At 38.1% G+C, this 25,610-nt stretch overlaps 1 protein-coding gene across 1 annotated transcript in view; it reads left to right on the forward strand.

Moving 5' to 3' along the window:
• Nucleotides 1-21,881, forward strand: part of LOC128950066 (inositol polyphosphate 4-phosphatase type II-like) — a gene marked incomplete at its 5' end in the record, with an annotated part of 124,900 nt that extends 103,019 nt beyond the window's left edge. Inside the window, one exon of the mRNA XM_054294944.1 lies at nucleotides 21,656-21,881. Within this exon, the coding sequence (XP_054150919.1) occupies nucleotides 21,656-21,788 (133 nt within the window). The remainder of the gene's footprint in view (nucleotides 1-21,655) is intronic.
• Nucleotides 21,882-25,610: the final 3,729 nt, after the last annotated feature.

A 25,610-nucleotide genomic window follows, 5' to 3' on the forward strand; every position in this document is an offset into this window, starting at 1 on the left:
AGTTTTCTGTGTTAAATTTTGTTTTTTGGCATTTCAAATGCTTTTTTTTTTTTTTCTGGTATGTCTCCAATAAATACAAAAGTATGTAAACTACAGTAAGTTACCAGACAGGAAAATAATTTAATTACATAAAATCGCCATAATGTTAGAATAGCTTTGAGTAGAGTAGGAGATTGGAAAATTTTCACAGACATAAATATAATTTTAAAAAACCTGAACTTGTTAGTAAAAAAATGTAGTAGGTTTTTGTAGATCAAAATATAAATGGTTTTGAGTGGGTTTATGTCATGTGAGTGATTTGAAAGTTGAGAAGATTAACACATTAGTTATATTTGCAGGCAACAGTAATTTGAAGTCACAGAAGAATGTTGTAAAGGCAAAAAAATCAGAATAATACTTAAAAATTAAACAAGCAAATGGGTATATGAGGTTGAAGCACCATTACAAAAATGTAAAATCTATCAGTTATGCTGTACTTTCAAACAGACAAAAGCTTTATCCTGCTCTTGCCCTGTATATGAATTTCAGAACTGAATTAAAGTAGGTGAAAAATGAGTTACTTTGACTTGGGTAATAGGATTGTCTGAGGACTAAAGCAAAGGCTTTGCAGTAGTGGCAGTAGCATACAAAATAATTTGCACCATCAGGATAGTAAAGAAATAAATCTTCTAACTATGCTGGTTGCTATCAGTCTAACACAATACTAGAGGTTTAAAAATAAAATACAAAAAAAACCCAGCCAAATTCCTCTTTTTCCCTCCCGAATTCAAAATTTTCACGTCTAAGAAGAGAACCTATTTTCCTTCAAGGGCAGACAGAGAAAAACTATTTGCCATTTAATTTGCAATTTTAGCAGTTTTTTTCCCAATGAATCTTCTCTAGATCACTTTGTTAAAGTTTGTCAATCAAATCCCTTTGTGCTGATTGCCACAAATTGCTTTTAAGCCTTTCAGAAGAACAAGTAGACATGAAAAATTCAGTTTTACCATCTAGAATCCTAACAGTTTGGGTTGACCTTTGAAAGGCTTCTTTTAAGAGTTAACAGTGGGAGGTAGAGACTGCTGTGAAACTAAGTGAACTGTAGAAGTAAATGGTGATTCAAAAGCAGACTTTATTGGAAATGCCATAATTTTGAGATATGAAAATTATAAAGGTGCCTGTGTAGCCATTAGACTTTTTCTTTGTCTGCCAGTGGTGACAGAGCTTTTGCAGTGGAAAAAGGAAGCATGCGTTTACAGGTTCATGCTTCCTTGCCACCAGCAGCTTGGAGATGCTGCCCTCCTGTGTGCTGCTGCTTTTCAGCTTCTTCAGGGTGCCCAGAATTTTGAGCAATCCAGAAGTGATTCCCAAAGTTTCAGCGTATTTGCCTTGGTGTACATTGCATAACTCTGTTTTGGAAAATACTGCCTGTAGCTGTTCTTTTAATGACTTAGTTTGTAAGTGGAATTGTTGTCGTTTAGTGATAAACTCTACAATGTTTGTTGCTTCTTTATAAAAAAAGGCTGTACAAGAATGCTTCTATTAGTTCTTCCTTTCACTTATGAAAAATGTGGAAAATGAAGCAATGATGGCAATGCACACTTTCTCATTTACAATATGTAATAGATGGCTTTGTCCTCAGTCATAAGTCTGGCCATTATGATGCTGCAATTGATGTGTACCTGGAGCAGCCATTCTATAAATAATTCCACATATTATAATTTCCTTGATATAGGTTTGTGACTTCCATTGATCTTAGTGACAGGCATAGTTCAGAATGAGGAAAATCAATATATCATCCCCTCTGTATCAAGTGCTTGTAATTCACATCGTATTAAAACCCTGTTTATAATGTCTCTGCCACTTCCAAGTCTCTTTTTGCAGGCATCAATATTCTTATTTTTCCCTTCACCCATACCTGAATGTTTCCTATCATTCAGTGTTAAGTCTATTCCAAGAGACAGAGAGGCACAAAACTGGTTTACCTGAGTTCATTGCAGTATCTGTCACATGGTTCTATTTTTTTGGTCTTTAGAGCTGACTGCTGTTAAGGGAGGATGGACTGGTGGGCAATGCATAATGAAGTAGCTCTGTAAAAAAAAAATAGATTTTTTTCCCTTTTTAAAATTTATTTCTTTTCTGACTCTATTTAGCTTTATTGTTTCAGTGACAGGATCCCTTTTGGAGGCTGTGGGTCATGAATAACCTCAGGATCTCCTGTCATTGGGCATGTTTCCAATAAAGCCTCAAAGCAGTAACAAAGGCCATGACAAATCCACTGTCTATGGTGAATCCTCCATGCTGTCAGCCTTATCATCGTTCTGAGCTGGGCACAACACCTGTCACGTGTTTCTGACATTGAATACAAAATTTGACTCAGTGTGGCACACACTGTTTCCACTTGAAACGGTTAAGGATATTTCAGGGTGTCTTAGATAAAGTGCCTATCAAAAATCTCCCTGAAGCACGAGTTCAAAGAATGAATGATCTGGACAACAAGTATTGGGCTTTTGATGAGCCAATTATAAAGAAAATATCTCCTTTTTTAAAGAGCTGTTTGAGGACATTAAAAATGAGTGAGTTGAGGAGGAGGAATATCTGACCTCCACCACCTTTTCTTTTTTCTTTTAAAAGTATAAGCACAGTGCAAACAAAACTTTCGAAAGGCAAGCCTGACTTCCAGTATAGATTTTTACATCATTCTATGGCTCTTTAGAAACTTAACATCTCTATTTGGAGGTGGAAGCTGTAGATGATTTGCATCACCTGATGTGCTGATAGGAGCCTGGGCATTAAGTAACAGTAAGGTCCAGTTTTGGTGCTTTGAACTGCCATCCATCTTGTTTTCTAAAAGTTAATTCACCTGTTGTGATTAGACAAAGCTAGCATGCAAGTAGTTAGATTATTGTAAAATATTGTTTGGTGTTCACTTTTGAGGTTTTTCTAGTTGCTTATGGAAAACTTCATTAATTTTCTCATTCATCTAGTGCTTTATTGCTTATTAAGAGCTTCCATGAAAAACTCGGTCTTAGCAGAAATCAACAACCAGATGTTTATAATCACCAGACTGAGTAATACCAGGTTTCTTCCTGTTATATTTCACTTTGATTAAGATTTCCTGGAAGAGTGTGTGGGAAAAGTCCTGTATGCATGTTCATTATCTATTGAAAATCCAGTTCCTACAGCTGAATTACCATGGCTTTGGCCATGTTCAGCTAAATCTCAGGAAGAACAACACTGCCAAGTCTAAAATGTAGATAAGAAAGAAGCAGGAAATGAGAGTAAGAGGGCAGTAGTAGCATACAACAGCGAGTTAAAGCTATCAAACATGAAATTTCTTCTAGAAGTTACTGGCCTCTAAACCAGTGTTCTTCTCAGAGTGATATAACTTGGACAGGGAGGGCTCATAACTTCCTGTCTGCAGTCCCAGCAACCTACAGACTGTCCAAAGGTGGGAGGGGGCACACAAGGATGAAGCAACCAGCTGCTCTTCCAGACAAGGTGGTTTTGTGATAGCAGATCCTGCATTCCTTCAGGAGAAAGGTGACGGAGTGTCAGGCTATAGCTCTGGCTGCCTTGTAAAGGAAGCAGCTAAATACATTTCTAGGTTTATCTTTCCTCTCATTTTAGACTCCCTTGATCCCTTCATAAACTTAGTTTCCTATTGTAGGAATGCTCTCTGGCTCAGATAATCATCTTTTCTTGTCCAGCAGCCTGGTTTCAGGTTTTTTTTCCCTGAGTCCCATCCTTTGGGATGGAACACTGGCTCAGGGCCAGCCACCATCTCTGGGGGCTAGCCTAGTGCTTAAGATGTACATGACATGAGAGAATTCAGCATTCAATCTCCACATTATCTTTTTCCATTTTTTATTATGATGCATTCATAAGGTGACCAGGCACATTCTGTTATACAATTGTGCTTTCAAATAATTAGGGTCCTATTCAGCTTCAGACACTGGATCTGAATTTTTCTATCTCAGGTTCTTTAGGGAAGGAATCTAAAATCATATTGGATACCAAAATAAAAGGAGAGATGTAATTGTGTGTCATCATCAGCCCCCGTATTTTATAACCATAATTTGAGGAACTGTCTTTGATGTATGGGGGTTTTCTCCCTTCAGCCTGCTGCTTTTTCTTTTTCCAATGAGCATTTCCCTGTTTCTTACTCTCTTGCAGTAACATCTTAGTGTGTGGTATTTTTATAGAAACTCTTCTGACAGTGGCTTTTCTCAGCTTAGTTTTAGCAGTAGTTTCTACTTGTTGCTTTCTGTGGCAGCTCTGGTTTGGTGAGTGACATTTTGTAAGCGTGTCCTTACCATTACAGCAGCCACTGGTGACCTTTCACTGGAATCCCTGGCAGCAACAAGTTGTTTCTCAGTATTAACCTGCAATACAAGTCCTGGTAGCTGTTTGCAGGGCAGTGACCAGAGGAGTTTCCATTTGGATCATTATGTACCTATTATGTATTTCCTACTTTCATGATGTTGTCTGCAGTCAGCTGGAACTAAACCCAGGAATGGAGACAGCAGTATTATATTGCTATCCTATTCTCTAGATCACCCAGAGATAAAGCTGGGAGATAGTTTGGGGAATTTGCATTCTTAGTAGTGGAGGTCTCTGCTATAATTTGTATGAATAGAAAGCACATGTTTGTAAGGAAGTTAATGCAAAGGAAATGTTGGAGTCCTGCCAAAGTGCACAGCCCGCTCCACAGCTGACTCCTAATGATAGAACAGTTAAAGTAGTTTCTGCAGCCCTGGGACTTAGTGGTGCTGCAGTTGTCCTGTGGGTCTAACCAAACCCCTAATGCCACAATCCCTGGGCACTGGTTTGGCTGTGCATCTGCAGTGCTGTTCCCGTGCCCTGGTCTGGGTTTACTTCCCTGCCAGCCTGTCTCCTCTCCCCAGCCTGCAAGTTGCCATGTGTGTGTTGTCTTCCAGCAGTGGGAAAAGCCCTTGGCTTTTCTGCTCTGTTGGAGATGCTCCTAATGCCCCAGGAAGGTGCCAGAGCGCGTTTCTGCCTCTGCAGAGTCTTGTGATTCCAGACAAGGCTTAGCCAAGATCTACAGTCCCTTAGACCACGGAGATCAGCGCGTGGGAAGGGAATCACTGCTCCCTCTCTCTTCTGTTAAGGGATGACATCCTTTGGTATGTGAACCAGCCTCTTTTGTTAGGTTGCCTCTTGCTGAGGGAGACAATGCCTCTGTGTGTGCTGCTCAGGAACTTCACTTACTGCTCCGTGAAATTGTTGTGTAGTACATAGATAAGAAACCTTCCTTTGTGTCCCTCTCATTCATCCTATGGGTTTTCTGATGTATCATCAGCTTTAATTTCATGCTACAGCCTCCCCTTGGCTGCACGTCTCCTTACCCTTGTGGGAACACTGTAATGTGTGAGCCTTCTTATCCCACATTTCAGTTTAGCTGAACTCAGTCCTTGTGCCCAAAGAGGATATGTACACATTGCTGTTCCTTCCCCTCACACCGAGAGCTAGCATGTGCCCTTTGCTTTCTAGAGAAAGACAGGCTAAAAAGGCATCATATTATCTGCAATAGATCACTGAGATACACCTGACTTTAAAAAATATATATATTTACTCTTCAGCCCCTCTCCACTCAGCATTTTTCAGATTTGAGGAACTTGTTTAGATTACTGAAACATTGAAAAGACTGAGGTGCAATCTGATCACACAGTCATGTATTTTATAAAACCCCGTTGTAGGATCATCTGGTTAATAGTTTGTGTCCTGGGTGAACTGAAAATCTGATGAAAATACATAATTCCTGTCAAAATAGTGTTGGCTTTTATATTTGATTTGCAACCATCGTTCCAAAGTTGGTGGTTTTTTAATTTAAATTCCTTTGTAATTCTTTCATAACTGTTGATAGCAGAGCATCTACAGAATACAAAGTAATCAGCTCAGAAAGGTTTGCAGCTTCCAACAAACTGCCTTGTGGTGTGTAGTAAGTAAAATATGTGAGGGTCCAGAGTAGTTTGTTGTGGAGTGTTTTTCACATGGTTTTGGTTTGGTTTCTTTAGGGTTTTAGCTCATGGTGTTTAACCAAGACTGGCATGGTCTCTGTTCTAAGTTTATTTCTCCTAAATGGTTGTTACATTGAAAGCCTCAGGAAAGCAAATGAAAATGGGTAAACTGGCACTGTGGCAGAGGCATTATTGGCTGGTTTTGAAGTGATCAAAGTAGCATCAGGCAGAGGCAAGCAGCTACAACAATATCTCATTCTCAAAGATCCATTAAATTATTCTTAAAATCCACAAGAGACTGCTTTGATAATATTGGCTATAACTGGTTTGAGTATTTATTCCACTTGCACTTTTTAAAGTCAAATGTTTTTTGATTTAAAAAGCTTATAATTGACAACCAAAGGGCAAGAGAAAGAAATGCTCTTGGATCTCTTTCAATTTTAAAGTGGGAGAAAACTAGTACAGAGGTGCCAAGTCCTTTATGACATCATAGTCCTTCCTTTGTTTGAAATTTCATTTGAATCTACTTTTTCTTTAAAAGGGCCTCTTCTCATAGACTGTTTTGCTTTAAATAAGAGTCCTGTTGCTGTACTTGAGTGTGCAATAGCAAAGCTTGTAAATAATGTTCATTACCTTACTGACATTCACTTTTCTGCATAGTACTAATTCTGTTTTCACACTCCTCCTTGCTACTTGGGTTCATGCTGACATAGCAAATGCAGCAATGCTGGCTGCACAATTCAAGGCTCTCTGCCTTCTGGACACTGCTGAACTGGTGTTTAAGCTTTTGAGTGCTGATGGATAATCTTCCCTCAACATCATCCTGAATAAAATCCTCTCTGGCTTTCCTGCTGTGTGGTAGCCTCAGGGAGAAGGCTGCTCCCTATGTCACCTTTCTCTGTAAAAATTTGCTATCACAGTGATATTATCAGCAAATTTGTAGATAACCACATTAAAGTTAGTTTGACGTTCATTTGCCGTGTGAAGACGCTTTTTGAATTTATTTTTCAAGTAATTTGGCACATATCAGACGACTATGATGCTGTTTATTTTCTCTCCTGTGCCATGCAAGGAGCCCAAGATGTGCTGCCAGATTTATTATCTTCATGTGATGATCTTTGTTTGTAAATGAAAATTTTGGTGGGATAGAAGCTCTAGGAAAATGTAGGCATTTCATACAATGTGATCAAGCTCTTGTTCTTGGTTTTCAGAGAAACTTGAGTGCAGTAACATTTTTCAAATCAGACACATTTTCTTACTTTTACACCAAGGGTATTCACTGGCAAGACAATGCTGGGTACAGTAGTGTAGAAAAGTATTTGTAGGCTTAGCAGACTATTTAAAAATCTTTTTGTGACAGATGTATCTCAAATTTTATATTTTCTATCCTAAAGGCAATCGTTCTTCCTGCTGTCACAAAGCATCTTCTTTGGTGCAGCACAATAGGGATTAAAAAAACCTCATTTCAGTCTTAACTTAATTCCAATCTGAAAAACTTGCAATGAGGTGGTAATGAACTTGAACTTAGTACAGATTACCTCCTGCATGCTTACACAGATGTTCAAACACAAGACAGATATTTTTGAGACATAGTTCTCTTCTGAGAGTGTTTCTCTCTTGAGCAGATTAAACCCTGACATTTTCTGCTTTGCTTGTTGTTGCAGCGAATACGGTAACACCGTTTGGAGTTCACCTCCTAGGTTTGAATTAGGTCTACATAAATTCATACCCAGAAGAAGTATGGCTCATGATTATCAGGATGAGATCCTTGTAGCAAATAATAGGTTGTTGAGATGAAGAGGCTGATCCTCTGATCAGACCAATCAAAGCCATTTGGAAAGCAAAACTCTATGCTAATGTGTAACCCGATGGAATAATGTGTCCACACTGGGCTAGGAAAAGTCTAAAAGCCTTTCTTCAGACAGGACCTACACCTGGTACTACTGTGGGCTGCTTTATGCAAATACTACAGCTTCGTTATTATTGCACCACAAAATGCATTAGGCATCCAATTTCCTTTGTAAATGAAGCAATACATTACTTCAATAGCTACTTTTGAAGCTTTCTGCAACTTAAACCACAGATGTTAAAACTATTGGAATTAAATGAACCCCCTCTGAATTGTAATCCTTGAATAAACTAGAAGGGGTTTTTTAATTATAAGTTTTATTAAATTAAAAATATACTACAATGGAGTGGAAAAAGTCAAATGATCTTATATGGCAAAAATAAAAACTTGAAGCTCGCTATCCATACTCCATTGGGTATGGAATGCCAAAAGAGAAATAATACATTTCATCTTGTTGCAAAGCCTAATGTTCTGTACCACATCATAATGTAGCCCAAACCTGACAATTCCTGGCTCATAAATCTCTTGGTTTTTCTTTTATTTACACTACAGACAAAAATCAAGTCTGTCCTTCAAAAGTACTCTGTCGTCAAGTGAGCTTGAAAGTTTATGTTGTTATCCATCATGTTTGACTATGTTTATGGTGCTGGAGATAAAATCTAGGCTTGTGAGCTTCATATTTTAGGGGATACAGTGGCAGTGCAAGTATGGACTTGAGATTATGAAGCTCTTTGAAGATGAGAGGGAAAAAACATTTGGGCGATTGGCATTGGAGAAGTTATTTCCAAAGACCACTGAATTCAGTGCAACACTTATAATCAAGCTATTTCTATCATAAAACTTTAGATAGCTATTGTATCCCAGCTAAGGACTCAGGTTCCCAATACTGTCCTGGGGAGGATGGTTAGTAGCCTGATTTAGGGGCCCTGAATCATCCTGGGGATGCTCTGTAGAACTAGAGGAAGCCTGGGCTGTTAAATTTGGCACCCAAAGACTTGCCACTCATGGTTAGGGAATGTTGCCTTTTAAAGGAGTTGGATCAGGTCTCAGAAGTGTATTCTGTAGTTGTCATGGTAAATACCTGAAGGTGAAATAAAGGTATGAGGGCAAAACTTAGCTTGAGGAAAATTTTGCTGACATCAGAACCTGATGGGCTTTTAAACATATGCTTGTCACTAGACACTAATTTATTTATTATCATGAGGTCAAGGAAGCCAGGAGTTATTAGAAAGAAGAAATGGGTAAGAAACGAAATGTGTACTGTTAAGTTACTCTTTAAACTTTAGCTGCTACAAGATAGAGGCTGCTTGTTTGCTCAATTCATATGATAACTACTGCATGCTTTGCAATAAGGGTAGAAGTCCACTTTGGTTACTTTCCTTGTTTACATAGAGAGCAGTAGCCATCAAGTGATGTAGTTATAGTGCCCTTATGCTAAATTCTTGTTTATTTTCATAGAAAAACTTTATTTGATAACTCTTCCAGACAAAGTTACTTTAGCTTGCATAACTTCAGCAACATTACAAATTCTGCAGATATTTAGCCATTTTGAGTAGATACATGTGCAGAAGTTATACTTCTATACTGAAGAACACTTTTTCAGTATTTCGTTAGATGTTGCTCTAGTTTTTCTACCATTGTGATTTGATGTGTTTATTTTTGAGAAAGAACTTATAATCAGTGTTCCTTAATAAAAATATGCAGCTAATAATTTGAATGAATGGGAGGGTGAGGAAGCTTTCTAAATAAAGTATGTCCTGTTTATGGAAGCAAGTGTTTGGTAGAGAGCTCTTTCCTTGCCCTCAGGTTGTCTGTTGCTTCTTCGGTTGTTGAATTCCTCTGCACTCGAGAGAACATTATTGGTCAAATCTAAACCCATTACTTTTCCATTGAAATTTCCATTATCTGTGAGCAATTCCATCTTGGGGAGGATTATAATATTTCTCATATTCTGTAGTGTTCTGCATGTGCTTCATTACTGTGCACCATACATGGGAAAATGTCATTTATTATTTCATACATCAAAATACTCTGTCTGCATTGATGAGCCTTCTTGTCTGACAAGTGCAGCTGCTGGCCTGCACTCACATATCTTTAGCTTTATTTGAATCTCATATCTGCCATCATTAGCTATTCATGCAAGCAGGAAAAGCAAAGGAAATAGTTCAAGGAATCCAGAGTGCTTGCTTTAACCAACTCCAGTGTTCTAAGAGAGTAGCAAGGATATTATGAACAACAAAGAGAGCGCAAGCCCTGTCCCATGTGTACATTAATGAGATAACAAGAGATGCCTGTAGCTCTGCAAAGATAATTTTTTTTAAATTGCTTTTGCTGTTTAATTGCAGCTTTTGTGTTTTATAGATTTTATTTAAGCTATCAGTAGCTGTACATTAATAGTGCATTTAACACAGAATTGAATACTAATAAAAAGGGACAAGTGGACTAATTTCCATGTGTAAACCAGGCTCTGACAAGATGATGTTAACTGACCATAAGTTTTTAATAAAGGGTAATTGAGAATAAAGCTATAAGAATTGTTGAGATCTTTAAAAAATAACCAAACCGAAATTGTTTAGTTACCAGAAGCCTGTAAGTGCTGTCCAACAGACATAGAAGCTCAGGATTATCTAAAAACCAGGGACAGAATCAGCCTGCTCAGATGTTTTTGGAGGGTGGCTGCCCTTTTTCGTAGTCCCCTGGCCACGAGCAAGTGCTAGAGAGGACTGTGAGTGCTGACATCCCTCACTCACCTGGAAAGGCAGCATTATTCCTAATGAGGTTAATGTGGAGTGAGTTGCAATATAATTGAAGGACATTAGCATTTATTAGAAATTGAAAAGAAAGCGGAATTCCTTAAGGCCTGACATTACAGGCATTTGGAGAGGATGAAATGTTTCTCATTAACAACCTGTGTGCTTTTTGGCTGCACTGTAGGTTTTTCTGTATGAACACCTGGCCTCTGGCTCATATTTATTTGATCCAAACACCTGAAGCATATGAATAAGTGTTATTGGTTTTCCTAGTGACTGAAGAAGGCATGGCCAGAAACATAAGCATACCAGAATATATGAATGTAATACAAATGTAATAAGAATGTAATCTTATATACGTATAAGAATATAGTTGAGAACTGTATTCTTATAAAGAGAGTGTAAAATCAGAGGCACTGGCATTGCCTCCAGCACAACCTCAATCTGTGTAGTCTAATATTTTGTAGTTATTTCAAAATACAGGGTTTTTCTGGAAAATTGGAGCAGTGTTTAGCTAAAGTCGGAGCACCGTGAGATGATGAAACTCTGAAATGTACCTTGAGCTGTTTTCCTTCCAGTGCACATAATAAGCAGTGCATATAATAGAGTAGGAAAATGCACTGCAGACAAAGGTCACTCTCCACCATCCCAGTGAGACATTTGTACCCACTTGCTACCTTCTGTGTCCCATCCTGGGGAAGGAAGGAAGGAAGGAATACTCCAACATTGCTATTGGCATGCTGCTTCTTCAGAAGAAAATAATAATGGATGAATGTTTCCCACAAAATCTTGGATGGTTCTTTTTTTTTTTTTTTAATGTTTTGGATTTCTCACAGGAAAACACCCTCTTTTCCCCGTGATTGCAATTGCCACCAAATGTGGAAAGCCCCATTGCTGTTCTGCTTGGCAGTTGCATATGTGGCTTGCTAAACATGTGCTTGGGAACATTCATACTTAAAATATCTCAAACCCAGAGACTCCAAAGTTTCAGGAATTGGCAGGTTCTGTAGAAGGTCCCAAGGCATTGTAGTTTAAACTCTGGTGATAATGTTTCAGCACCACTGGTCATGCGCTTGAGGGAACACAGTCTGCAACGCAGGAAAGACTGACTTTATAAGAAACTTCATATGTATCTGATAGTTCAGTCCAGGTCAGGAAATAAATGGCCATTTTTTTCATCTGTCAGAGACTTAGCTCATGGTTAAGTGCTGCTGACAGTGCAGTGAACTCCTCTTGAGCTCAGGGAGTCTTGAGCATAGTTCATAGAGCTTATCCTGAGAACTGCGTCTTTGATCTTTGGCAAACTGACAATTACTGTTACTGCACTGAGCAAAACCACGTCCTTCAGCTCTTTGTAACAGTGAGAAAAATGTAGTGTTATTGCAGAGAGGAAGGTATTTGCACCTGTGTTATAAATTATTTACTCCTTTCTGCCAGCAAAGATTTAGGAATGCAGAAGGTAAATAAATGGCTTATTGAATTTTTAGTCTTTAGTGATCTCAAATCTTCTGAAAGTCTTTTTTTTTTTCTTGATACTGGGGGAAAAATAGTATGGGCTTTCATCTCTTTATTCTCCCTTTCAGTGCAGTGGTATTTTTGCTTAAAAAGTGAATCTGTGCTAATATTGTCTTTGTGAGATACAATGAACTTCTTAACAAATCTGCAGTAGCATTCAAATAAAGATTTCCTTACAAATGCAGCTTAACAACCAAAGAGAAAATGCTTGTATTCAATATTGTTTAAAAGATTTCAGTTTCAGTTCTCCTCCTTGGTACTTGAGTGAAGAACAGACTCCAAAATTTCAGCCATCTTCTAAAAAGATACTGAAACAAAACAAGTAAGATGAAAGAATTACATTCACTCCTAATTTCTCATAGAAAGGTTTATTTCTCTAAGTCTCCACATTGTACCTATTAACAGAAAAGATGACAAATGCATTCAAGGCATTTAAATTAGAATTTTATCCAGCCTTGTCATTTGCCCTGAAGGAAGTACATGGAAAAATTGTGTGTTTCTGATTCAAATGGAGTTTTCCTTGCATTTTCCAAAGTTCTCTAACAATCTACCTGCTGAAGAGAGGAGAAGATGGTTTATTGGTAGTAATGTTGGGACACAATTTTCAGGTTGCTGCAGTGTGCATCCCAGCCTATGCATTTTTTGGATAGGTTGTTTTGGTTAGCTCCCTACCTAACCAAAACAGGGCTGCATTTTTTTTCCTGGTGGCAGCTAAAATCAGATTTAGATGCATTTTTCTTTGTGGCTGGGGAATCTATATGTGCACAAATTCACCTTGTATAAATATACCCCCAGACTGTGTGCTGCTGAAAGAACAGCTGGGATCAGAACAGATAAAATCTCAAACTGGTTTTGTGGTTTTTAAAAAATGTATCAGTGTGTTAGGTGAAAGTTTTTTTAATGAACTGACATTATTTAGCTGAATTATTTAGAGACTAGCAGTTGTCTGCAGTTTATGACTCACACTTTGGTTAATCCCATGAAGAGACTATGTCTCTTGGTGTCATTAATGAAAAGCAGTAGCATTCCTCCTTTCATATATCTCAAAGTGAAAACCCAGCAAGTCACAACATTCAAATTTAGAATTCCTTCTGTTCAGCACCCTCCTCCCTTAAAATACCTAAATTAGGGATGCAACATAGATTAAATGATGTTCTGTTTACACCAGCAGTTCTCTGACCTTAATTCTGTCATCCTACCCATAGATTTGGACATCTCGAAATGAATAACAGATTTTAAGCTTCATCTTTCACACGTGTCTGTTAACTAGTGTAGGAAGCCCTTTCTGCCTCTTAAATCAGCTTTGCTACTTTGTCCTCAGCATGGGGAAAAAGACTAAAAAAATTTTTGCCAAAAGAAAAGGGATGACTCACAAAGATTTATTTTCATGGCCAACAGAAAGTATTTAAACCTGATTAGACATATGAAAGAATTTATCATGGATTTATGTTTCACTGTGCTATGTGAGCTAAATGTGTAACTACATCTTCAGTAAAACTCTCTTGCTGTGACAGAAACAGTCTGGAAACAAGTGTGACTCGCTAACCAATTATGCCAGTGCCCTACCCTTACGGAAGGGAAATGTTGGATCTGTTCAGAGCTCAAGTGAATGTCAAACCCGTGGGGTTTTGCTTGGTTGTTTTCCTGCACAGAGATGCAGACCACATTGGCTTTAGTGTTGGTCGTACATTAGACTGAATTTGACACCTTGTAAGAGAAATTTGTCAGGAAAGATTTCGCAACTTTGACCTGAGAAATTCCCATACACATGTAATCCTAATACTTTATAGAAGAGTGTCTAGGAAGATTATTAGAACCATACTTTTTGATAGACAGAGAAACCTTTGTAAAATTGATGTGTAATACTACAGAGGACTATCAGTAAAAAGCAGAATGAAATAGCAAATCCTTTCCTTGGAGTACAGTAGAGGTGAAAATCATGTTTCAGAAACTGCTCTGCTGTCTCGACAGGTAAAGAAGAATCTCCTCTGCAAACCCATCACTTTCCAGTTCTGAAGCTAATCTCTCACACAGTCACCACAATGACTTTGCAGGACTTGAAGCTTCTGGCCACAGCTGTAAATTGAAAACCTCTGGGGACAGATGCTAGAACATGATCTCAGTCATTTTATACAGTGAAATTATTAAATGTTTGCGGATGCAGTTTTGGCAGATTAAGTGTGCTCTCAAGTGATTCCAGGGCACTTTGGGAGTTGGCATGACCAGGATACTGTGCCCATGGGGCAGCATCTGCTGTCCATTTTGGCAGATTAAGGGACACAGGCACAGAAAGTCAACTTGGCTTTGCTGTTCAGATGCTGAGGGTGAATTTAGCCTGCTAATGGAGGTGTCCTAAATGCACCAGTGACAAAAATTGTGATTCTAACTGGAATTTTTTCTTAATGTTTCTTGTATTTTCACTATAATAAGTTTGTCAATGTTACTTTTTTACCACATAGATACTCTTTAACATTGAGGGAAAACCATTCTTGAAGGCATTCTGTATCAGTCAAAAAGGAAAATATTAATTCTTCTGCAATCAGCAGAGATTTCTAAAGTGCTAAGATGAACACTGGTAGAGATGTATATTACCCAGTAGCATGTTTTATGCATATTAGATATCAAGCTTGAAACTGCCCTTTTCCCGTCTATTCTTTGGAGTTAATTGTATGTTAAAAAGTAAACATAGACAAATATAGGGGTGTTGCTCTGTGTGAACCAGCAATTCGGGAGATGTTTCCATGGCCCAAAGCTGGAGTGAGTTGTGCTGTTTTGTTGCCTGCAGTGCAGGGTGTGTGCCTCTTTCACTTGCTCTGGGAAATCCAAACACAGCTAAGCTGATAAAATAGGTCATAAATTTGCACATTTATAATTATTTTGACTTCAAGGAGAACACATACACAGCAGAGCAAAAGAGCAACTGTGTAAATTGAGTTTTGACTTCAGCATTCCTTCCAAAGGATCCCTGTCCATGTCAGCACATAAGACAACAGGGTTTTCCCGGATGTGGTTGTGTGGCTGTGGGACCAAGTGTCTCCTTGCCTGTTATTAAATATTGCTGCAAGAGGGTTTCTTTATTAATCTCTTGCTCTGTACTGAACTGTTAAGGCCTGTTCATAATAGTGCTGAAAACCTGTACCCTGTCCAGCACTGAGCCTCCAGTAGCTTGCTGTCTCTGACCACCTCCTCAAAATTGAATTTTTAGCTCTGTACAGACTGAAACTCCGTAATGGTTTTGAGCCCAAACCCCACAGTTACTTCACAATAGCTGATTTTCAAGATCTAGGTGTCCTATCATCATGACTGCACCATGAATCTGCTGCATGGTCCAACTCAGTGGTCAAGCCTCATATTGTATGATCTACTTTCCTTTCTATTTCCTAAATATTGCATTAGAAAAATCGTGTGTTATAACCAAGCAAGGAGAGAAGAAAGGAGTGGGGAAATAGAGGATTTCTATTCTAGCAACAAGAGTAGGGAAAAACTTGCATTACAAAAGGTTAAAACAGGAGGAGGGAGTTTAGTGTGACAATTTGATAAAACAGATTTGATAAACAGTCTGGGGTTTTTGTGTATGTTTAAATAGCAGCTTCCTAAATCACTAACTGAATTTCTCAGTATTCTTGGATCTAAGACTGCTTATCAGTTTCAGCAATTCTCGTTGTTTTGAGCTGAGATTATAGGATCATGTAAGCAGCAAAAATTGATTTCTAGCATCTTCTACTTTATTTAGTGCCATGTGGATTTGAGGGAAAAAATTTAAGTTATTAAATGCGTATCAGAAAAAGAATAATTTTAAAGATCATTGATACAAAAGATGTCTCTGCTGATTCCCCTCCCTTAGCTTCCATTTTGAAACAATGCAGAACCATTTTTTGTTCTTAAAAATTGTTGGAGGTTTATTGCATCAACTTCATATTTCAAAATAAAATTTTGTTTCCCGATGTTCCTTTATATGTTTTATCTGAGTTCTGCTCTGATACTGAAATCCTTCAGGACTAGGCTGATACCTGTTTATTTCCTTCTGCATGATGTTTTATTCTTCTAGATGTGCTAGTGCAGCAGCTTGGTAATGGCTAGGAGATGTTCACAAGGATCCCACATTTTCTCTTTGAAAAAGTTAAGGCTGCCTTCTTGAACTGTAGTGCTGTACATTGATACAGGTGATTATTCTCTGAAGTGTTTCAGTCAATCCCAGTAACATGTATCATGTAGAAATTAGGATGCTTTCGTTCCAAAAACTTCTTAAGAGAAGCTGCTTCTTGAAAGCTGCTTATGAACTTGACTGTCTTGAAATAAAAGGTATAGGTAAGTTATCAAAATTGTGTAAGACTGAGAACTGTTAGCCATCCTTTCTATTTGAAGAAATGTCTCTACTATTACCAGATGGCACTCTAGAGAAGCAACTTACTTTTGCTATTTTCTGTGTCAGCACCGAAGTTTAAGAAGAAAAACACATCAGGACCAGAAAAGTGCAGTAGGACATGAATTCAAACGGTAGTCACCACTAGCACGTGGGACACCTGTTAATAGAAAGCTGCCTGTTTATTCCACCTGAAGAAATCGTGTAGAAGAGTTCAACGTTTCCAGTGTTGCTAATAACTGTAGCTGGAAAAGTTCTAAAAAAGAAGCATACATCCCAAAATGTGAAAATCATCTCCTCCAAAAACGTTGCTCAGGGACATCAGTGTGACTGACAATCGAAAGCCAGAATGTGCCCTCATGTGTGTGCTTGACTCTCTTAAGGACTTGAGAGGCTTTTTCCTCACACCATTTTCATCATCTCTGCTTCACTACTTTGAGGTCCAAATAATTTATCAGCTGAATTTGAAAAGAACAAAAAATACCTGCTGTTTTGCCTTTGCCTCATTTGATAAGCATGTAGCAACTCCTAACAGGAGTTTAGGATGATAAAACATCAAATGAGATAGAAGGCAGGCTGAAATGGTTATATTGTCATTAACTTACAGAACCCTTGGCTGCTACAATGTGTTTGTGCTGTGCCGGAGGTCTCAAATGAACAATTTGAGAGTAAATGAATAAAAATTGTATGATAGGTTAGTGGGGTGTTCATGACTCCAGATGTTGCGAACTTAGGTGGTTTCACTACTTCTGTTTAAATTATTTGTAAAATAGAAACTTGCTGGTTATTTTTCAAGTTTTCTTCCTTCCTTTTGCTGTTAAAGTTCAATTTGTGATGGAGATAACGTCTGAAACTATGGCTGTACCTTCACACCTGAGCATGTAGCACCCTTAGCGCTCTGTTCTGGTTGTGCTGTCAGTCAGAAGCCACATGAATCCAGCTGACAGGGCACTAGTGGGATTTCTGCTGTTTGCAGTGAAACTCCTCCAGGGTGGGGTGAGCCAGGGGAAGCAATGTTATGGTGCTGACAGCTGGGTGTAGGTCTTTGCTTTGTTCAATAGTCACTGCAGAGGACACTTTGGGGTGTGTTGGAAGGCACTGTCACTGCACTGCACTGAGAAATGTTGGCACACGCTATAGCAAGGCATCTGACCCTGATCAAATATTCCTCCTCAATTAAAAGCATGCGTAGCTATTCTGCTCAGCTTGTTCTTAGGAAGCTAATAATGGACTTGGATCCTCTTGCTCTATTTTGGCGACATCTTATTGAATCATGCATTGAATGATGTGACTAATTTGTGGAACAGAGTGCCTGTGCATCAGCTGTTCACGGTTGCTTTCCTGGGGGGAAGATAAACTTTTTATGTTAAAAGACACCGATCATTCTTTTCAGCATATCAAAGAACAAATGTACTGTAGGCTTTTCTGTTGGAAAAAAAAAAAAAAAGAGAACAAATGGCTTTTATCTGTATTTCCATCATTACTCCCGCATAAATCTCACTGAAGCTAATGTGACTTGTAGCAATGCAGATGAAAGCCAGACACTGTTGAGATGTGGAGTCCAACAGAGCAAGGCACACCACAGAAGCAGGAGGGTTCATCCCTGTAGGAACAACCTGCAAGTGTGTGACTCAGCCTGCTTGGAATGAACCATTGGTGTGCAAAGCCAGGGCTCTCCAGATTGGTGTAAACAATCAATCTGATTAATGCAGTGGCTGTGCACCCTACTGAATGCTCAACTTCACTGCTGCCCAGATGGATTTCTCCAGAAGAAAAAAGTTTGGTGTGTGCATAGGAGCACACGTGATGTCTGTGATGGAAGGGATGCAGGGCAAACAAAAATCACCCGGACTCTGTGACTGGGAAGGAAGAGATGGGACTGGGAGGGTTGAGCTGGACTTCTCATGAGTTGTGGGCATAAGGGGAGTAAGCTGAAACCTGCAGGCTCACCTTGAGGAGTTGGAAGGGAGTAAGGGGACAGGGTCAAAGGGACAAACCTGTGGGATGCTGTGGAGATTAAAAAAAGAAAAGGAAAACCAGCAAGCAGCAGGTTCTTAAAAAAGTATATAGAAATACATAATGGAGGACAACATTAACTGGGAACAATAAAGTTAGTCCTCCCAGCTGATCACAAATAGTAATGTCACTGTGAGCAGAAGAGGAAGGCAGTTCTGTAGGTGGGCCCTAGGACAGAGGCATAGCTGGAGCAGTCTGATAGAGAAACACAGAATTACTTATTTCAGTGCTGACAAGGCCAATAAACCATGCAATCAGCTTAATTTCTTGATAGTTTCTGAGATAATGTCTACAGCAAAGTCTCAGTTCTGCCCAAGTTCCATCCATGGACACTTGAGATCTGTAGAACAAAAGCAGCAAACACCCTGCCACCAGCAATTACTTTGACCTAGATGAAAATAGCAGGGGTTTTATTTTTTTATCTCTTATTTTGCTATTCAAAATAGTATGTATTGATCCCTTTATTAGTGTAACATACAGACTGAAGTTCAAAGCAAAGACTAAGACTAAGAACTTATTATGGAAGGCTTGTTCAAAAGAGAAATTGGGCAAGGAAAGGTTTTGATCAACCCCCCCTTGCCTAGGGTTCCACCTGCAAACGCAGCTCTTGCACCTCTCTTGCTATCCAAGCTTAGGAAATGTAGCACTGCCCTTTAACACACGAGTCAGAAGGCAGGCTTTCTGTAAGGTGATGTGGCTGCTGCTGTTTTCAGAGTATCCTCTTCATCTTACCTGCAGCTGTGGGACAGTAAAGATAATGTCTGCCAGCTTTTTCTCTCTTGAAAGCAAGAGCATACTTGTGACCTGTCCTTCTGAAAGGGCACTGCATTGTCATCTGATATATTTGGATATTCTCAAGTCCACATTAAAAAATGGCAAGTTATCTTTTCATCACAGGATATTCATAGTAAATAGAAAAAAAAAAAAATCTTGCCAGTCCTTGCTGCCCAAAGGAAGTCTATAAACAGGACTCCTGAGTGTATGCAAGTAAGCTTCAGAGGAATTGAAGAAGTGTGGTTGCAGTGTGAGTAATTGTACTTACAGAGAATCTGTCAAGAATACAAAAGGCAAGCCTGGCAGTGGAAGTGTCCCTGTTGCTCTGGTAGGACAAGGACCACACAATCCAGCGTGATTCAGTAGAACTTCCTTCTAAGTAGATTAGCTCCTCCCTGTGTTGACTGATAAAGATACAAGGTGATTTACTTACAGGAATGCAGGTGCGAGCCTTTGAATAAAAAGAACTGCTATGGACTTTGAGTCACCAGCAGTGATGAATTTTTGAAGTCAGTTTACCATCATTTAATACTATTTTAGAATAGCTGTTAGTGTGTGGCCTTTTCATTTCTGCCAATAAACTTCCTAATAGATACTGAAGCAGGACTGAAAAGCCTGTGAGCACCATGGAGACATCATTTGTTCAGTGTTGCATTATGACGTACTCATGATCTTTTTTTCTTTGCTTCCTTAACTTTTTTTTTCAACCTCCTTATTTCATTTCTGTTCAGTGTGTGTGTTGATTTTAGTGATGGTGTAGTTCATTGTGGAAGTGATTTAATGTTCACTTGTGAATACTACTCCAAGGCACCTAGTAGCATTAGTATGCTAGTAGCCGCCCAGTGATGGTGCTTCCTGTGTCAGCTGTAGAACACAAAAGTTATACTGGAAGTACTTAGATAAATCTATTTCCTCAAAATGGCTCTGTACTTTCATTTTGTCAAAATGCCTGCGTGTTGGCTTTCTTTGCTGCTGAAATGCTGTTCTATCTGTTCCTAACTTCCCTGTTTAACAGCAGACAGACCCAGGGAGCACTGACTGACTCGGATGATCCCGAAACAGGCTGTCTAACTGATAACAAGCCAACTGCTCGACACTTCTATCCTGTCGCCTTGCTGCTTGTCAGCTCACACCTGCTGGTTGTGTGGCTTATTTTAAGTCTTGCTTTGCTATTAGCCAAATATCAATAAACTTTACTTGTGTTCCTTTCTTTTCTACAAACAGCAACGAACTAACTCTAGAAAAAAGAATCATGTTGTAATATTTCTACAGTCTCAGACCCCAAGGATTCATCTTTAAGATTCCCATGTCTGAAATGTACTGTGTTTTCATTCTTTTTTTCTGAACTCCAAGAAGTATACTATGCATTGAGTGAATTGATTTGCTCTTTCTGTTCATGGTAAAGCTTTCCCACTGTAATTAGCGCAAAGAAAGCCCACTTACAATGCTGTCACTGTATAGAAGTTGTGGAATCCTGAATGCTTGAATCCCTCTTTCCAGAGTAATTACTCTGACAAAAAAAAAAAAAAAAAAAAAAAAAAAAAAAAAAAATTTGCACAACACAAACTAACCCCTAGACAAATATGGCAGGGCAATGGTTTGTGAGACTTATCTTCCGTTGTGTTTTTTCATTGTAACTAGCTAACGGGATTGTTTTCGTTTAATAAATTATTATTACTTTGCTACAACTAACCCTTTTCTGTAGAGTAAATAGAATATACTAAGTTCTGTTTTGTAATGAAATTAGCCTGTTTGTAATTGTTGCTTTAGTTGCTTTTGCTTTCAGTACACTTTTATATTCTTTTTAACAAAGTCCTGTTTATGTCTTGATGCACCACTTTGGCACTTGTGACTTTTGTACTGTATGTGAACGAACATCCTTCCTTTATAAAGCAGAGAGGTGGATTGGGCTGTTTGAAAAGCCATTCTCTCTTTTTTTCATTGCAAAGCTGAACATACAGCAAATGAAGCAGAGATGAAACTTTCCTTCACGAATCTCTAGGGCCAGACTTAATAAAATTCCTTATTCCTAGAATGTGCATTTTAGGGCAATGTATACTCACACATATATAGCAAATCAATTGAAAAAGAAAGGTATGAAAAGGTTTAAAAGGCAAATATATTTCTGGAATTAGAACAAAATGTATCATTAAAGTTATTAAATTTTTTTACTGAACTTTAAACCTCAAGGGCAGATATATTAGGGGGATGGAAAATCTTATCACCTATTTCTGAGGGCAATAAGTGTACTGGGCCTGGCCTTGGATTTAATTCTGTAAGATGTATCATCACTCATGGAAAACAAAAATGTAGAGTTGAATCCTTGTTATTTTTACTTCAACTGTTGCTGAAACTCTGCAATGAACAAATAAAGCATATTTATTTATTCTATGTTTCATGAAGTTGTACTTTTTCCCCCTTTCACTAGAGAAGGATGCCGCATAGAGAATGTTCTGAAGAATGTCAAATGCAGAAAGTATGCATTCAACATGATACAGCTGATGGCTTTCCCAAAGTACTACAGACCTCCAGAGGGGACATATGGAAAAGCTGACACCTAAGTTTAACAAAAGTGTAATCAGGAGCATGTATCATGCTAATTAGTGAATATAACAACTGCTGTTTATGACATATGAATTGGGAATGTATGACCAGTGGAGGTGTTATTTTTAGCAGGTTTTATCACTTTACACTGAAATGAATCTGATTAGTCATGAAATAAAACCATGAAAAAGCAATGGACTGGATATTCTGAAAATCAAATATACTCAACTTATCTTTGTGAAATTGAAGCTTAGTATGACTCATAAGCCAGCTGGAATTAGTTTCTGGGGTCATTTGATTGAAGATTAAAAAGGGAAATGGCATTTGCTGTAGGAACAGAGATTAGTAATCTGGAAGGTGGCATTCTGACTCCAAACCAAACCCTGAGATTTGATTTAAGGGGTATCTTACTGCTGGAAAAGGTGTTTTCTGTAACCAGCAGAGCACTGAGGTCTTGATCACTAAGGATTAAACCCTTCACAGAAATGTTTATGAAAGATGCTAATGATAATACCTGGGCTAAATATAATTTTGGTAATTACAATTAGCTTCTTTACATAAGCGTGGTAACTTCATAATGTGTTTTTAGTAATTGCAGACTGTAATTTCAGTAATTCCATTTTGATTCCCTGCGGTTCATTTGGATGTATCACTCTTGGTTTTCTGTACCCCAGCCAAATACCACTTATTTCACTTTCACATAGATCACACTGAAATCAGGGCGATTAATTCCACAAGTCATGTGACTTGAATTTCACCTCCTCTTTAGTGTAAACCCTTAAAAGCAAATTTTCTTTAGTGCTAGGGAAAATAAGTTGTATATACAGGAGTTAATGTATCTTTAGACTCTGAAAACTTGTATGTTATTAGAAAGCCTAAAATAAATGTTATGAGTAAACTGCTGTACTAGGACTAGTTAGCCACAGCAGCTGATTTATATCAAATTTGTAATGCTGCAGGTAGACACTCTAGGATGAAGAGCTATCAGCTTTAAAAATGAATGTTAATGTTCTGCCAGCTGGTGTTAATCCTGAAATTTGTCTTGCAAAGAACATTTGTGTTTTCTAATTGTGTCTATTTACTTCTATTTACCTTCTTCTGCCTCCCAGAGAGGAATACAATTTAAAATTCCCAAGTATTCACTGGTTACTGACCTTTATGCAATGCCTTCTTTTTATATCTAGAGCAGAAGTATGAGAAATGTAGCCTAATGAAACTACCCTGGGAATTTGAGCATCTGTAGGAAATTGTAATTGCCATGGATAAAGAAGTAGACGTTTGCTTACTCCTATGGAAGTCAAAGAAATCTCTATACACCGTGACTTTTAATTAGTTCTTTTTAATCCATTAATATTCATTACTGGGTATAAATCTGTAACTATAATAGAATTTAAGAGCCTGATTCTGCAAATTCTATTTGGGTGATCCATGGAACTGATCTATCATTTGCCTAAAATTAAATCCATCTTGTGTATTTGCAAGATCAGGCTTTGGAGTTTGTAGGAAAACATCAGAAAGAGATTCTTGTTCTAATACTCATTGACTTCAGTGGAGCCAGAAATTCACCTATACAATACATTAGCTAATTGGAACTATTTTTTCCAAGAAAAGTAGATAATGTAAGTAGTGTTTTGGTGCATTAGTTTTTTATTTCTATTATATAATATGCTGTCATTAATTGCTTCCTTTTTCTTGGAATGTATTCAGTATATGTCAGAAGAGTTGACAATGCATCACAGATAAGCTCAGACTCATGAGAACATAATGCCTTGATTTCTTCTTGTCATGTACCAGTAGAAGGGGACAATACTCATTGGGTGGCTGGATATGTGCATAAATTAGTGTTTGTCTATTAATATAATGTAGCTGATCTGTGTGAAACTTTCTTCTGAATTTATGGAACATAATCTTTCCTAGAAAAGTAATTTTTCTTGTGTCAGGCTGCTGCACTAACCCTCACTATATACATGTTTATTATTAGCTTAAAGAACCCCTACATATGCAGTTTAGAGATAGTGATAAATTCCTTATGGGTCTCTGAAATAACCTCCAGGCATGCAGTAGAGAATGCCAACCATTGCACAGTAATTCTGAAACTGTCTGTAAAAATCTCAGTGGAGATGGTGCTCTTTGCTGGGTGCTATAGGTACCTAGACTTCTTTATCTGAGTCCCATTGGCATTCTGTCACATTAAAATATGAAATTATTCTAGATTTTCTTGCCAGGAAAATAGTATTTCAAGATTGTGCCTCAGCATTTTAGCCCTGCCCAGGCTCTAAATTGCTGTTATCACTACCATGTTATTTTTGCGTTGAAATTGTTTTTCACGCTGAAGCCATGGATTTGATGAGGAGAAAGAAAAAATGGCACTGGATTGCTATCCTTTTTGTTTTAGCAACCATTCACAGTATGTTCTTGTGAAATTAAATAAATCCCTTATTTGCTAAAGATAATTAGACAAAACCACAAATACATCAGTCAGCTGCCGTGAAGCCTCGTGCTTGGGCCATTACAGAAGAGTTGCCTGAGCTCTGTGCTAAATAGTGCTGAAATTTTTCTCACTGATATTTGGATTGGAACATCTTGTTGTAGGTCTGGAGAGCTTTGTAAAACCTGCACAAGCGCTCCAAGTGTCCTGGAAAAACCTCATTGCTTCAGTAGCAAAACAGGCCCAAAGATTTTGTTGTTTGGTCAGTGCCTGCTGGGGCTACTGTGGTCCCTGTGGGCAAAGGCTGTGCCGTCAGCTGGCCATGGATTCAAAATTTTGGGGTTTTCTGGTTTGCCTTTTATGGAGAAACAAAGAGGGGCTTGCTGCAGGTTGATGGTTGTGCTACATGGAGTACATTTACTCTTTGTAGCAGCTGCTCCCAGCCCTGTGGGTTGTTTGAGTGTCTGACAGAGGAGTTAAATCATCCCTGGGGTCTTGCACATTATCTTCTAGCTCACTGTGCATTTCAGTGCACTACTTAATTTTTATGAGCAAACTACATTTTTTGTCTTGCAGAGGGATAACATAAGCAGAGTGATTTTGATGGTGGCTCCACAAAAACTGTTCCATAACTGCTGTCTTAAAACTTTTGTAAGGTATAAAATAATCTGCTTTTAGAGGAGGGCAGTTCTTAAGGGCTAGAAGATGAAAATTCAAAAATACATCTGGCATCTAAAGCCAAATCTTGTCTTAGAGATGATATTATTTGTAGAAATCTAATCAGGATCTGTCTCGAGGAATCCTGAAATAAGGGCTTCTAGCTTTCAATATTTGTACAATGCATCACACACTTCCATGGGGGTTTTGTACCACAGAGTAGTGACTAAATAGAGAGCTAGCCTAAAATAACTAAAAACATAAGGAAAGGAATGTTAAAGTATTTTTCCCCAGAAATGATTGTAATATTGTTATAATACATGTCTATGAGTGACATTATATTATCTATTGTTTATAATACATGTTTATGACTGACATTAAGCAGGCAGGGTATTTTTTTTGAGGTCTTCTGAGGAATTTAAAATGCATTCTGATTAATGTTCATACTTTGGCTTTTATGGAGCAATTAGAAAGCAAAAATTTTTAATCATGTTGTGTGATTTTTGTCTATGTGAAGCTATGTATTTTGATGGAATCCTAGCAATGTCTGTGTTATAAAAAAAAATAATTTAGGAGGACAGCTGAAACAAAATATTAACTGGGAAGTAGCCTTAAGGAAGCCCTTTGCAATGCAATTTTAATTTTTTTCTGTCTGAATTTTGCCATTACGTAAGTGAAATGAGGAAATTAACAAACAATTTTGTGTCTAAATCAATCTCTCCTGATGAAAATTCACTTAGTTGCAGTGGAATAA

The sequence above is a fragment of the Melozone crissalis genome, unplaced genomic scaffold (genome assembly GCF_028551555.1).
Source record: "Melozone crissalis strain CALT ecotype California unplaced genomic scaffold, PUWL_Pcris_2 ptg000393l_1, whole genome shotgun sequence".
Classification (NCBI taxonomy): domain Eukaryota; kingdom Metazoa; phylum Chordata; class Aves; order Passeriformes; family Passerellidae; genus Melozone; species Melozone crissalis.